The sequence below is a fragment of the Hypanus sabinus genome, chromosome 22, assembly GCF_030144855.1.
Source record: "Hypanus sabinus isolate sHypSab1 chromosome 22, sHypSab1.hap1, whole genome shotgun sequence".
Lineage (NCBI taxonomy): Eukaryota > Metazoa > Chordata > Chondrichthyes > Myliobatiformes > Dasyatidae > Hypanus > Hypanus sabinus.
In genome coordinates, this window is record NC_082727.1 from 64,380,383 (window position 1) to 64,395,408 (window position 15,026).

At 42.3% G+C, this 15,026-nt stretch overlaps 1 protein-coding gene across 4 annotated transcripts in view; it reads left to right on the forward strand.

The window, feature by feature from the left end:
- slc18a2 (solute carrier family 18 member 2) overlaps positions 1 to 15,026 on the forward strand; it is a 97,681-nt gene that overhangs the window by 1,375 nt on the left and 81,280 nt on the right. Inside the window, exons 1-4 of one of the 4 annotated variants that reach the window (XM_059947941.1) lie at positions 456 to 526; positions 1,799 to 1,948; positions 2,050 to 2,276; positions 2,482 to 2,636. In XM_059947941.1, coding sequence (XP_059803924.1) covers positions 2,504 to 2,636 — 133 coding nt within the window. In that variant the 5' untranslated portion in view covers positions 456 to 526; positions 1,799 to 1,948; positions 2,050 to 2,276; positions 2,482 to 2,503. The other 3 variants (XM_059947942.1, XM_059947943.1, XM_059947944.1) reach the window with 3 other exon arrangements.

Consider the following 15,026-nt stretch of genomic DNA (forward strand, 5'->3'; position numbering starts at 1 on the left):
CACTATCATTTTATTACTTCCCATCCGTTACCTTATGTATAGTCTAGGATCACTTTATGGATATACAATCAATCTATAAATATAAGCTATCATATATATTTGTCTTTATTGTGTATGCTTTAGGCATTATTACTGTGTTGTTTAACTTTCATTTTCTCTTGTTGCGCCTGAACTGGTGTTACAATTACTTAATTTCTCCATACAGAAAATGACATTAACAATCCTGAATCTTGAATCACACTGACGGCCACAAACCTCAGGTCATAAGGGCAGGATACAGCTGATAAAGTGAGAATAGGTTTCTCTCTATATGTTGCATACAAAGTCAGTGGGATGAGCCAGTATATAGTTAATGGAAAGTTTTAAAATGGAGATCTGAAATCAAATCATGATAGAAGTACTCACAAGACAGGTTTAAGTTCCTCAGCATAAACATCACCAAGGACTTCATGTGGTCTGTGTTTGTGGTTGAGTGATGAAAAGGCACAACAGCATCTCTTTCACTTCAGAGGATTGAAGAATTCTGGTATATAACCATATAACAATTTCAGCACAGAAACAGGCCATCTTGGCCCTTCTAGTCCATGCCGAACGCTTACTCTCACCTAGTATGGCTCCCCAAATTCTAAGAACTTTCTACAGGGGCATGATTGAGAGCATCCTGACTGGCTGCATCATTGCCTGGTATGGGAACTGTACATCACTCATTTGCAGAAGTCTGCAGAGAGTGGTGCGAACAGCCCAGAGTATCTGTAGATGTGAACTTCCCACTATCCAGGACATTTACAAAGACAGGTGTGTAAAAAGGCCCGAAGGATCATTAAGGACCCGGGTCACCCCAACCACAAACTGTTTCAGCTGCCACCATCCGGGAAACGGTACCACAGCATAAAAGCCAGGACCAACAGGCTCCAGGACAGCTTCTTCCACCAGGCCATTAGACTGATTAATTCATGCTGATACAATTGCATTTTTATGTTATATTGACTATCCTGTTGTACATAATACATCATGGTCAACGCTCAGCTGGAGGGCCGAAGAAGCGCTATAAGGATCAGATGAAGAATGCTTTCAGGAAGTGCCGAGGACCTGGAGGGTGTTGCTGCTGACCGTAACACTTGGCGACAGCTGTGTAGGGACGGGGTACGTATCCTGGAGATGGAAAGAACAACCAGAAGACAGCAGAAGAGAGCCAGGAGAAATGCAGCCATGGTTGCCATCACTACCACATATACATGTCCCACCTGCAATAGAACATGTGGGTCCAGGATAGGACCGTATTGTCATCAAAGATCTCACCGTTAAAGGAGTGGATGTCATCATCGAATTTCGATGGACAACCGAAGAAGAAGAAGAAGAAGAAGGAGACATAATACGTACTATTTATTATAAATTACTATAATTGCACATTGCACATTTAGACAGAGACATAAGTAAAGATTTTTACTCATGTATATGAAGGATGTAAATAATAAAGCCAATTCAATTCAATTCAATTCAAAGACAAACGAGAAAATCTGCAGATGCTGGAAATCTCAGCAAAACACACAAAATGCTGGAGGAACTCAACAGGCCAGGCAGCATCTATGGAAAAAGGTACAGTCCACGTTTCGGGCGAAACCCGTGGGCAGGACTGGAAGCACACAGCGATCAGGCAGCAACTATGGAGATAGAAGGCAGGTTAAATTGTATTGGCATTGACTAGATGGGCCCGAGGGCCTGTTTCTGTGCTGTACTTTTCTATGACTCTTATTCATTTCATAAATACAAAACCCTAATTCTGTTTCTCTTTCCTCAGATGCTACCTGCCTGCTTGGCGTTTCCACCATTTTTCGATATTTATCAATTTACATCTTCATGTTCTTGTTTCGCCAATAATTCTTGCCAGGGATCTCCCTACAAAAATATTGGATTCCTGAATTTAGCGCATTCAGGCTGCGTGAAATGTGTAAGTTCCAAAACACCTTATCCTTCAGCTTCCGTGCTGGGGTTGCCGAAGAAGCCGGTATACGGAAATGAAATCGAATGTGAGAACTTTATTTTTTATAGGAGTATGCGGCTTGAAAGTCGGAAGGCAGCCGATTGGCCAGTGGGCTGGGGATAATCACACCCTTGCGCGTTTTATCAAGCCTCTCACTTGTCACGTCAAGCGAGGCGGCGAGTACCACGGTGGTATCGAGGATAGTAACGCCCGCTGCATGGAGCTCCATTGCCCGAACCAGCCGAGACTGGAGTGACTTTCACTCGAAGCCCAGCTTCGTACATTACTAATCAAAGTAGGTACATCGGGCTAGACAGCGCGACGCTCTGTCAAAGAAGGTATTCGGTTTCTATCGCAAGCAGTAATTTCGCAAAGAAAGCCATTTCTTCTAATGGATGTGGAATGTTATATCCAAGTGCAACTTGACATTTTAACATGATTTATTACTACTAGTGAGCAGTACTTTGTTCGTAATAATTGCCTGTTGTTTGCCCCCGCAGGTTGCCGTGAATATCCGGAGTGATGGGTGCACTGGAGACTCTGAGTGAGTTTAGTTTCTTGCGTTGGCTGAGGGACGGTCGACAGTCTCGGAAACTCATCCTGTGCATAGTCTTCATCGCGCTGCTGCTGGACAACATGCTGCTGACCGTGGTGGGTAAGTGACGGGACCCGGCGCCCGGAATAGCTAGCGGCTGCGCTGGGAATCTTTTCCGAAGTCCAGGAGCCTCTGAGCTTCTCTCAGGCCACATGAACGCCTCCCCCTCTGCGGTTTACAAAGAATGGAGCCAGCTCTGTTAGACGTACTGACCCGTCGAAGCAGGATGTTGAGATGAAGGGCGGGTGGTGAGATGACTTGAATTTTAGATAGATAGATTTTGCTACTTATTTAACTATAACACCAGCAGATCTCTTCGTACTCACAGACCTAGCCCTTTTCAGTGACCGTTTAGAGTAAAATTATCTTTAGTCTAAGGCATCAATTAAAATTAATGGTTGCACGTTGTATCGTGATCTTATGCAGGGAACTAACGGGGTTTTCAATTTCGGACTGTTTGGATCGATGGGACTTCCCAACAGTTCTGTAGCTGAGCGCGATGAAAACAGCACATTCACAATTTTAAAATGTAACTCCTGAGGGGTTTCTGTCCAGTTCAGGACCGCTAATCTTCCGGTACATTGTTGCAGGCGGTACTTCGGACATATGAATCGCTAGATTTCGGTGTTTAAAGGAACTTGCCATATTTGGGAGGTTCCCGAACCCATAGTGATAGCAGTGTCACAGACATTTCAGTAAGTACTGAGTTAGCGCAGATTTCAACGAAGTCACTTACTCGATATTCTACAGCAAACAAGTTTGAGGATTTTCTCTTTTTTGTTTTTGATTGAAGGAGACTGGATTTTGATTTGATTCGGATCAAATTTTTAAATTTAGTCTGATTTGAATCGGTTAGAATGGCTGAAAATGTCATTCGAATTCTCTAAAGAAAAATGTTATAATTTTCTGTGTATAATGGTCCTATGTGGTTTACAAACAGCGGAGAGACTGGACTGCTTTCCGGATTACAGACAGTGTGTGGGGGTTATCATATGTGACTGGTTAACCGTGCGCCGGACTGTTCAGTTTTCGGATTACAGACAATGTAGAATCGGAATGCAGCAGTTGATAATGAGCAGGAATTCCATTTTTCCAGACGGTTCTGCTTGCCTCTTTGAAATAGGTCCAATTAACGCGGCAGTCTGTATCTTCCCTTCACTGCGAGTTAAGTTTACAGTATTTCAGTACTTGGAGTATCGTTAGAGTTTTAGCAATCTCCCAGAAAATACATTCTGGATTATAACAATTTTCGCAGTGAAGAGGAAAAAATAACCTTTAGTTGTTTTGCCAGTTACTTCAGACGATGAGAAGATAGTAATTTCAGAGAGGAAAGAGGATGTTTAGAGGAATTAGAATTAGGAGGGGATTTGGAGAAGCCGTGTTTCCTCGGGGAGCAGAGTGGAACAAGTGAAACTGACAGATGTTTTCAGAGTTATGTGGGATGTTAAATTCGATCTCTTTTCCTAACACCCCGTGCAATTTTGAACACCTCTACATTTCTTTCTGATCTGCTTTGCTCTAAGATCCCCGTCTCTTCAAGTTCCCATTCTCATTCGACTCTGCATTCTCTTTCCCATCCCTCCCTTTAGATATCACCAGTCTTCAGGATAATTATAATTTATTTTCACAGTGAGGAAATCGTCGTGGCCATTTTCTGTTTGAAATTGTGAACAATGTAGGAAGCGCAATTTATTGCTAAATAGGGACGTAGTACAGATAGTGATTTTGTGCAACAACTTGTTTTCTAATCAATGTAGATAGTGTAAGAGGATTAAACTGCTGTACATTACAAATAGACTGTTAACGTGAGATACAATGCAATGTGACTTTGATTATAAATCATTGAAGGAAAAAACCTGCCGCTGAATATAGATGTTAGAGCGAGTAAATGTGCCATAGACACTAGAGAGTCCAACTTCTCAATCTGAGACAGGCTATGAATGGTTGCAAGACTGAAAGACGAGAGGACATAACCAGGAACAGATTCTGGACATTAATGTTACCGCAGAAAATATTAACAAACACAAAGAAACGACTTGTTTCCGATTCTGCTAACACAGTGTACTGAATTTGTAGATAGTCATGAATACTGTTGGACTAACTGGTTGCCCATGACAGACATACAGCTAATTATATTTGCACCATAGAAATTGAGACTTCCTACCATTCTATCAAACGCTTATGGATATTGTGATGACTGCAGGAAAGCTAATTATAGAAACTGAAACATGTTGCAGATTGTTGTTTGTTAGGTCTATACTATGTTGCTAATCGTAGGCACATCATACATTGTAAATTGGTATTGGTTTAATAGTCACGATCAGGGAGATAGAGAGAAAAGCTTAGTTTACACATTGTTACACTGCATTGAAGTAGAACGATGCAGAATAAAGGTAAAAGCTAAAGGGAAAGAGCAGTGCAGACAAACGAGGAAGTGCAAAATCACCACCAATAGATTGTGAGGCCTGGAGTCCAGTACCAGTGGGACAGATGCAGTCCTTCCGCTTGGTTCAACTTTTCGAATCGAGCATCGGGAACTGGTTGCAAGCACTGGACTTCAGTAAAATTCAGTAAAAACTCTCAGTAAATGCAAATGTAATAAACAATCACGTGAATTATTAACAATATCTGATGATACATATTGTAGGATTTACTACTTGTGAATTATAAATGGAGCCACAATTTATCCATGATTTAACTCGAATCTGATCATGGAACAATTTACAATGTCCAATTAACCTACTAACCAGGACGTCTTTTTATACATAGATGTTCTAGTAACGGTAACCTATGATTGCAGACACCATTGGGAAAATAGCATATCACAAATTTTCATACTAGACAAAGAGAGCATTATTTATTAGATTATAGATTGTTATTTACATGAACAGTACCTGGTAGTTGTAATAGATACTGAGTATGCAGCCTGCCGCTGACTGTAAGCACTATTGGAACTGTAACTTGTAATACATTATTGAGGCAGGATTTTTTTGTGGGACAGTAGTTTAACAGATTCTGCAGAACCAGTTGAAGATTATTTTGTCATATCAGATTAACTACATTGGAGGAACAATTACTTGTCACAGATCTGTAGGAATAATTTACCAAATAACTTACATACAATATGGTTGTTGTTGCCAATTAAATAAGAAATATAATTTACCGGTGCAACACACACATATTGCTGGAGGTACTCAGGAAGTCAGGCAAGCATGCCTGAGGGGGAATCAACAGTTGACATTTCGGGACAAGATTTATCATCAGACCGGAAAAGGAAGTGGGGTCAGGAGCCAGAATAAGAAAGTGGAGGGGGGGGGGGGTGGAACAAGATGGCAGTTAGTAGGTGAGACCGGGTGAGAGGGAAGGTGGGAGAGGAGTTATAAAGTAAGAGGCTGGGAGAGGTTAAATGAAGACCTAAAGGGCCCTTCTCTGCCAGGACCTAATGAGGGGTCTCAGGTTCTCAGCCCCTCCATAGATGCTGCCTGAGCTGCCAGGACCTAATGAGGGGTCTCAGGTTCTCAGCCCCTCCATAGATGCTGCCTGAGCTGCCAGGACCTAATGAGGGGTCTCAGGTTCTCAGCCCCTCCATAGATGCTGCCTGAGCTGCCAGGACCTAATGAGGGGTCTCAGGTTCTCAGCCCCTCCATAGATGCTGCCTGAGCTGCCAGGACCTAATGAGGGGTCTCAGGTTCTCAGCCCCTCCATAGATGCTGCCTGAGCTGCTGGGTTCCTTCAGCATTTTATGTGTATTGCTCTAGATTTTCAGAATCTTTTTTTTATAACTTGCTGGTAGCAGGTTCCTAATTATAAATGCTGAAGGAGCTGAACACTCTTGTCCAGCACAGATACTGTGGGGGATGTACTTTATCTTATAGAAAAGAGGAGGGCGATTACAAACAGCATTGGAGATAAGTGTCAGCATTGCAAAGCCAAGAACTGTAACATTGTCACAGAACAGCAACTTGCTGATGATTAAAAACATGGTTACTTGTTACTGTAAACTGTAACTTGTTAGATACTGCAAGCTATTATTTGCAGCTAATTGGATATATTGTAGGGAAGGGAATTAGATGTTGATTCTAACTTTTATAAGAATTGCAAGGCCTTGCAATGACCAGCTGTGCAGTAGCCGTAACTTGCTGTTGATTGTAGACATTGTAAGCTCTGTATCTTGGCACTGAAAAGGCATTCTTTGGTAATTGTAATCACTTTATAATTGGCAGCAAACTGTATTTTCAATAGTATCAGTCATTGCCTCAATATAAATCTCTTACATTGAGATTTAGTTATTTATTTTTATTTATTGAGCTACAGCGTGGAACAAGCCCTTCTGGCCCTTTAAGCCGTGTGCCCCAGCATTCCCTGATTTAACCTCAGCCTAATCACTGGACAATTTACAATGACCAACTAACCTACTAACCGGTACATCTCTGGACTGTGGGAGGAAACTGGAGCACCCTGAGGAAACCCACGCGGTCACAGGGAGAACGTACGAACTTATAGGCAAAGACGAGAATTAAAGCCAGTCATCGGTATTGTAAAGCATTGAACTATTGTGCCACCTGAACAAAGTTATATTTCCCCTGATACCAATAAATAATGTGACTTGTAATCTCTATAACAAGCAACAGTTTATAATCAATGACAATGTCAATAATCAAGAACAAGAAATAGAAATGGTGATTACAGATGGTAAAGGAACTGCAATGTTTAAGAGGAACAAGAGAAGAAACTTTTTCACTCAGTGGGTCATGAGACTGTGGAATGAGCTAACAGCACAACTGGTGCCTGTGAGCTCGATTTCAAAATTTAAGAGAAGTTTGGATAGATACATCGCTATTAGGGATATGGAGGTCTATGGCCTCCATGCAGGTCAATGGGCGTAGGCAGATTAAATGGTTTCAGCATGGACTAAATGGGCCAAAGGGCCTATTTCTGTTCTGTACTCTATGGCTCTATGACTATAAAAATCACACTCAGAAAGACCATGACTACCCACGTTAAATGACATGGCACATTGTGACGTCATACAACACGATACATAATGATAAGAAAATATGTCCTATTTTTCTGGGGTGGAAATGTCAATTACAGGAGGTAAGGGTTAAGGTGGTTTAGCGCCAGAAACATGGCGACACCTGCAGGTTGCCCCAACTCATCCTCAGTCTGTGTTGGTCACATTTCACTTATGTTTCGATGTACATGTAATAAATAGAGCTAATCTTTATATCTTTGTAAGTTTAAAGGAGATGTGAGGCAAGTTATCTTCCTGTGACTGGTAGAAGATACAATAACACTGTTCCAGAGGTACATAGACTCTTCCTGTGCTGGGCAAGGAACAGAAGGGTGCAGACCACATGTAGGCAGATAGGATTAGTTAGATTGGCTCTGTGATTGACAGTAGTCTGACAGGCTTGACCCTGTGCAGAACTGTTCTATCTTCTATCTTAATAATATCCAAAGACAGCTTCCACTACCCTTTTAAGAAGAAGTTGCAAATACACTCAAGCCTTTGAAAGGAAAGGTTTTCCCTCTTCTGAGGGTCTATCCCGGGATAAACATATCGATGCAGTTACAAAAGAGGCACGAGAGCAGCTGTATTTCATTCGAGTCTGAGGAGATTTGGTATGTCACCAAAGGCACTCACAGATTTCTACAAATGTACCACAGAGAGCATTCTAACTGGTTGCATTATTGTCTGGTGTGGGGGGACGGTGCGGATGGTGGAGGGGATCACAGGGTCACAGAAGGGCTACTGCACAGGATCGAAATAATAAGCCACAGAAGGTCGTAAACTCAGTCAGCTCCATCACTGGCCCATGATATATTCAAGGAGCAATGCCTCAAGAAGTCTATCATTAATGTCCGTGATCACCCAGGTCATGCCTTATTCTCATTGCTACCAGCAGGGAGGAGGTACAGGAGCCTGAAGACACACATTCAACCATTTGGGGACAGCTTCTTTCCCTCTGGCATCCAATTTCTGAATGGACATTGAACCCATGAATGCTGCCTCACTAGTCTTTTTTAAATTATTATTTTTGCACTACTTGCTTTATTTAACTACTGCATATACAACTGCAATTCACAGTTTTTTTGTTATTATGTATTGCAATGTACTGCTGCCAAAAAACAACAAATATGACATATGCCAGTGATTTTAAACCTGACTCTAATTCTGTCCTGTATAGGTGACCCACTAAAACCCCATCTATATTTTTGAAAATATAGCTTGATTTATCCGCATGAAGAAACAGCTGTCTATGTCAATGTTGTAAGGCCTTTTGGGATCTTAGCCATTTTAATCAAGTCTTGTCCATCTTGTGTCATCAGCAAATTTAGTATTTTTTTTTGTTGCCTTTTTATATATATATGTGGTAATTTTTTTATCTGTGCTATCTGCAGCCAAGGAAAGAAAAGCTGGTGAGATTTCTGATCATAGCTCTGCATGAATGTGATGCATGTTGATGATATGAAGTGAATGTTAACACTGATGAGTGCAGAGGATAGAGACTGTAAGGTTTATATCTTATCTAGTAATTCAAGATAATGGGTTGAAACTCACTGCTTCCGTAACCTACAACCAATTGTTGACACTGCAGAAACAGGTTCTAACTATTTTAAATTATTGACAAAATACACATTAAACAATAAACATAAAATATAACATGTAGTTAATTCAAAATACCATTGACATTTGAACTTACTGCTGAATTTGAACATGGCAGAAACAATATTTTATCAGCAAGTGCAGACAGAGGAGCTGCAACTTGTTGATCGGATGCTGCACGATCTGTCACATTGCCAGACTCCAGCACTGTGGCAATGTGGTTTTTGCTATTGAAGTTAGTATGGGAAATACAGCATACTGCTAACCATAGAGGAAGTACAAAATGGAATTTGAGTTTTGACACCATTTTAACTGTAATGTGTCAGCAGTCATACTTGTAGAGATGTGCACCATCTCTCTGGTCAAGCTACAAAAACTAGCTTTGCCAATTATAGACAAGGTAGGAGCTGGAATTTGCCCATTATAAATCAAGTTTTATGTTTCAGTGAAACAAGGATTCAGCTGTACAAATGCAATAACATGTTGCTGCATTGAGACACCAAATGAACCAAACACGAGAAGATAGGCAGATGCTGGAAACCCAGGGCAATTCACACAAAATGCTGGTCAGGCAGCATCTATGGAAAAGAGTAAATAGTCAATGTTCCAGGCTGAGAGCCTTTATCAGGATACATCAGGGCTTCTCGGCCTGAAGCATCGACTGTTTTCTCTTTTCCATAGATGCTGCCTGGCCTGCTGAGTTCCTCCAGCATTTTGTGTGCGTTGTGTTGAACTCTAACAAATTGTGGCTTATTCTTACAGTACTGTAACTTCTTGTTTATTACTGAGCCATACTAACTAACAAGTTTATTGCCATTCAGCTATACACATGCCAAATGAAACCACATCCCTCTGGGCCAAGGTGCACAGCAAGGTATATATAATTCACATACATAACACATAAAGTAATATTACCATTAGTAAACTAACAAATAATAAGGTGCATATATGATACCAGTAAAAAAAAAACACTACTGGGCTTCAAAAGTGATGAGACCTGGGTAGTGGTAGGGAGTTCAGTAGTCTTATGGCATGTGGGAAGAAGATGCTTCCCATTAACAGTTCTTGTCATAATACTACGTAATACCTGCCTGATGTCGGACAGATGGGAGGGATTGCTGACATGCGTATGCAGCACTCCTGCTAAATATCTCTAATCAGCAGAAGAAAGACCTCAATAATCTTCTTAGAACCCTTGGTAGGGACTTGTGGTTAGGTGCCTTACAATTTCCATACCAGACAGTGACACAACTAGTCAGGACACTCTTGATGTTGCTCCTGTAAAACTGATTAGGATTCAGGGGTGGCGGGTGGGGAGAGGAGAGAGCTTCACTCACCTCCATCTCCTCAGGGAGCAGAGAGGTTGTTGTGATTTCTTGACCAAAGAGGGAGCAGTTCAGATAGCTTGTTATGTGCATTCCTAGAAACTGAGTGCCCCTAACTTCCTGCATGGGTGAGCTGTGTGCGTGCAGTGAAGAGCGGTCAGCCTGCACCTTCCTGAAGTCCACAATCATCCCCTTGGTCTTGTCCATGTTGATGCTCAGTTGTCATGCTCATACCATTCTAGCAGCCGCTCTACTACTCTCTGTACACTGACTTATTGTTGTTGGTGAGGCCAACCACTGTTCTGTCATCAGCGAGCTGATGATTCAATACCAATTATGGAAACTACAGCCACTACAACATTTTTCCATTAGAAACACTCAAGAAAATGTATCTTGTTCCAGATTATTAACATTAAATGCTGTACTGTTGCCAATTCTGCAAAGCATAGCCACTGTTTATTTTTCTAATTATAGACACTTTATGAACTGAAATATTTGCTGATTCTAGAGAGTGAATATTTGATACTTAACGACACTGGGAACGGAAACCTTGGCCAGTTGACTGGATGAACTTTATGAATTGCAGACTGGAGACGTGACGGAGGGTTCCAGCTCTCTAACAGTGTGAACTGAAACTGGCTGGTATCCACTCAGTGGACATTCATTTATTATTTATTTAGTAGTATGGTGTGGAGTGAACCCTTTCAGCCCTTTGAGCAATGCTGCCCCAGCGATCCCACAACCCTGATTAAGCCTAACCCAATGGCAGGACAATTTACAAACCAGTGCACCTAGGGAGAACCCATGCATTCTACTAGGAGGATGCACAAAGACTTCTGATAGAATGGTGCTAGAATTGAACTCTGAGCTTTGGAATGCCCTGAACTGCGGTAGCATTGAGCTAACCTCTACGTTACCGTGGCACTCCTGTATCTCCTGTCAAGTGTCCAGTGGATCTGTATTTGGGGTTTTCAGCTGTTGTAGCCCATCTGCTTAAAGATTTGATGAGTTCTGTGTTCAGTGATGGTCTTCTGCACATGAACAGCATGGTTCGTTGAGTTACTGTCACCTTCCTGTCAGCTTGAGCCAGTCTGGCAGTTCTCCTCTGATCCCTCTCATTAACAAGGTGTTTTAGCCCACAGAACTGCCAATCATTGGATTGTTTTTGTTTCTTGCACCATTCTCTGTTAACTCTAGAGACTATTGTGTGTCAAAATCCCAGAAGATCAATGGTTTCTGAGACAGTTAAACAACCCCATCAGGCACGAGCAAACATTCCACAGTCACATTCATGTACATCACATTTCTTCCCCATTCTGATGCTTCGTGTGAACAATAACCGAGCCTCCTGAATCATGTCTGCATGCTTTTATGCATTGAGTTGCTGCCACATGACTGGCTGATTAGGTATTTGCATTAATGAACAGGTTTACAGGTGTAGCCAGTTAAAGGGGTTGAAAGGTGTCTATTTCAATGCTAGGAGTGTGAGGTGCAAGGAGGATGAACTTAGAGCATGGATTAGTACGTGGAACTACGATGTTGTGGCCATTACTGAAACTTGGTTGGAGGAAGGGCAGGATTGGATGATGCAGGTCCCAGGGTTCAGGTGTTTTAAAAGGAATAAGATGGGAGGCAGTAAAGGGGGGGGGGGTGTACTGGCATTGCTGGTCAGGGATAGTATCACAGTTATAGAAAGGGAGGACACTGCAGAAGGGAATGTCCACAGAATCAGTCTGTGTGGAAGTCAGAAATAGGAAGGGGTCAAACACTGTGCTGGGAGTAGTCTATAGGCCCCCAAATAGCCCTCGGGACACTGAGGAGCAGATAAGCAGGCAAATTTTAGAGTGGTGTAGGAAATACAGGGTAGTAGTTATGGGTGATTTCAAATTCCCTCATATTGACTGGCACCTCCTGAGTGCAAGGGGGATAGATGGGGCTGAATTTGACAGGTGTGTTCAAGAAGGATTCCTGACACAGTATGTGGACCGGCCAACGAGAGGAGAGGCTATACTGGATCTAGTTTTGGGTAATGAACCTGGTCAGGTGACAGACCTCTTGATGGTGGAGCATTTTGGTGAGAGTGACAACAACTCCCTTAGCTTTAGCATAGCTATGGAAAGGGATAAAATCAGACAAAGTGGTAAAGTGCTTAACTGGGGAAGGGCTAACTTTGAAGGGATGAGGCAGGAACTAGCGAGAGTAAAGTGGAAATAGCTGTTCAAAGGGGAAAGCACAAATGTAATGTGGGAGAAGTTCAGGGACCACTTGAGCTGGGTTCAGGATAGGTTTGTCCCACTGAGGCAAGGACAAAATGGTAGGAAAAGAGAACCGTGGCTGACGAAACACGTGAGGCAACTCGTCAAGAGGAAAAAGGAAGCATATGTTAGATTTAAGAAGCAGGAAGTAGGAGGGGCTTATGAGAAATATATGGTTGCCAGGAAGGAGCTAAAGAAAGGACAGGAGAGCTCGAAGGGGGAATGAGAAGGCCTTGGCATGTAGGATTAAGGAGAACCCCAAGGTGTTCAATGTGTATGTGAAGAATAGGAGGATGACGAGAACGAAGGTGAGACCGCTAAAGGATAAAGAGGGCAACATGTGCCTGGAGGTGGAGGAGTTTGGGGAGGTCCTAAATGAATACTTTCCTTCAGTATTCACAAGTGAAAAGGATCTTGATCAGGATGAGGTCAAAGTAGAGCAGGCCGGTGTGCTGGACAATGTGGAGATTAAGGAAGAAGAAGTGCTGGATCTTCTTAAAAGCATTAAGATTGATAAATCCCCAGGGCCGGATATGAAACACCCCAGGTTGTTGGAATTGAGAGAAGAGATCGCAGGAGCATTGGCTATGATCTTTGAATCCTCTTTGGCTGCAGGGGAAGTGCTGGAGTACTGGTGAATGGCAAATGTAGTTCCCTTGTTTAAAAAAGGTAATAGAGAGAGACCTGGGAACTATAGACCGGTGAGTCTTGCGTTGGTGGTCTGCAAATTACTGGAAAGGATTCTTAAGGATAGGATCTATGAGCATTTGGAGAAATACAATCTACTCATGGATAGTCAACCTGGCTTTGTGAAGGGAAGATCGTGCCTCATGAGCCTGATTGAGTTTTTTGAAGAGGTAAAATAAATTGATGAGGGTAGGGCAGTGGATGTGGTCTACATGGACTTTAACAAAACATTTGACAAGGTCCCTCACGAGAGACTCATCCAGAAATTCATGAGGCATGGGATAAAAAATTGGCTTAATGGAAGAAAGCAGAGGGTAGTTGTGGAAGGAAAGTATTCTGCCTGGAGGTCGGTGACTAGTGGAGTGCCGCAGAGATCTGTCCTGGGACCCCTGCTATTTGTGATTTTTATAAATGACCTGGATGCAGAGGCGGAAGGATGGGTGAGTAAGTTTGCGGATGACATGAAAATTGGAGGAGTTGTGGATGGAGCTTAGTTTGTTGAAGGTTACAAGAAGATATAGACAGGCTGCAGAGTTGGGCAGAAAAATGGCAGATGGAGTTCAATCCGGGTAAGTGTGAGGTGATGCATTTTGGAAGGACAAACCAGAAGACTGAGTACAGGATTAATGGTCAGTTAGTTAAGAGTGTGGCTGAACAAAGGGACCTTGGGGGTTCAAATCCATACATCCCTCAAGGTTGCTATGCAGGTTGATAGGGTAGTTAGGAAGGCCTATGGGACACTAGACTTCATTAACAGGGAGATTAAGTTCAAGAGTAGAGAGGTCATGTTGCAACTCTACAAATCTCTGGTGAGACCGCACTTAGAGTATTGTGTTCAATTCTGGTCACCTCATTATAGGAAGGATGTGGAAGCTATGGAGAGGGTGCAGAGGAGATTTACCAGGATGTTGCCTGGTTTGGAGAACAAGTCATATGAAGCAAGGTTAGCAGAGCTGGGACTTTTCTCTTTTGAGCGTAGAAGAATGAGAGGGGACTTGATAGAGGTCTACAAGATTATGAGAGGCATAGATAGGGTGGATAGTCAGTACCTGTTTCCCAGAGCACCAATAGCAAACACCAGAGAGCATATGTACAAAATTAAGGGAGGGAAGTTTAGGGGAGACATCAGGGGTAAGTTTTTTACACAGAGGGTTGTAAGTGCCAGGAATGACTTGCCAGAGATGGTGGTGGAGGCTAAAACATTAGGGGTATTTAACAGCCTCTTGGACAGGCACATGGATGAAAGAAAAATGGAGGGTTATGGGGTAGTGTGGGTTTAGTACTTATTTTTAAGGATTATATGGGTTGGCACAACATGGAGGGCTGAAGGGCCTGTAGTGTTCTATGGTTCACCTAATAAAGTGGCCACTAGTGTAAAATAGCCACTCTAGGATCTGCAATAAATCACTGAATCTATACATTTCATTAATTGTTACCTGCTCCTAATTAACTGCAAATTGTTCAAAATTATTTATTGTCATCCATCAGCACACAGGTGTAAAGGAGAATTAAATGATTGTTACTCTGGGTCTGATACAGCCTAAAAAATACATTAAGCATAAAGGACACAATA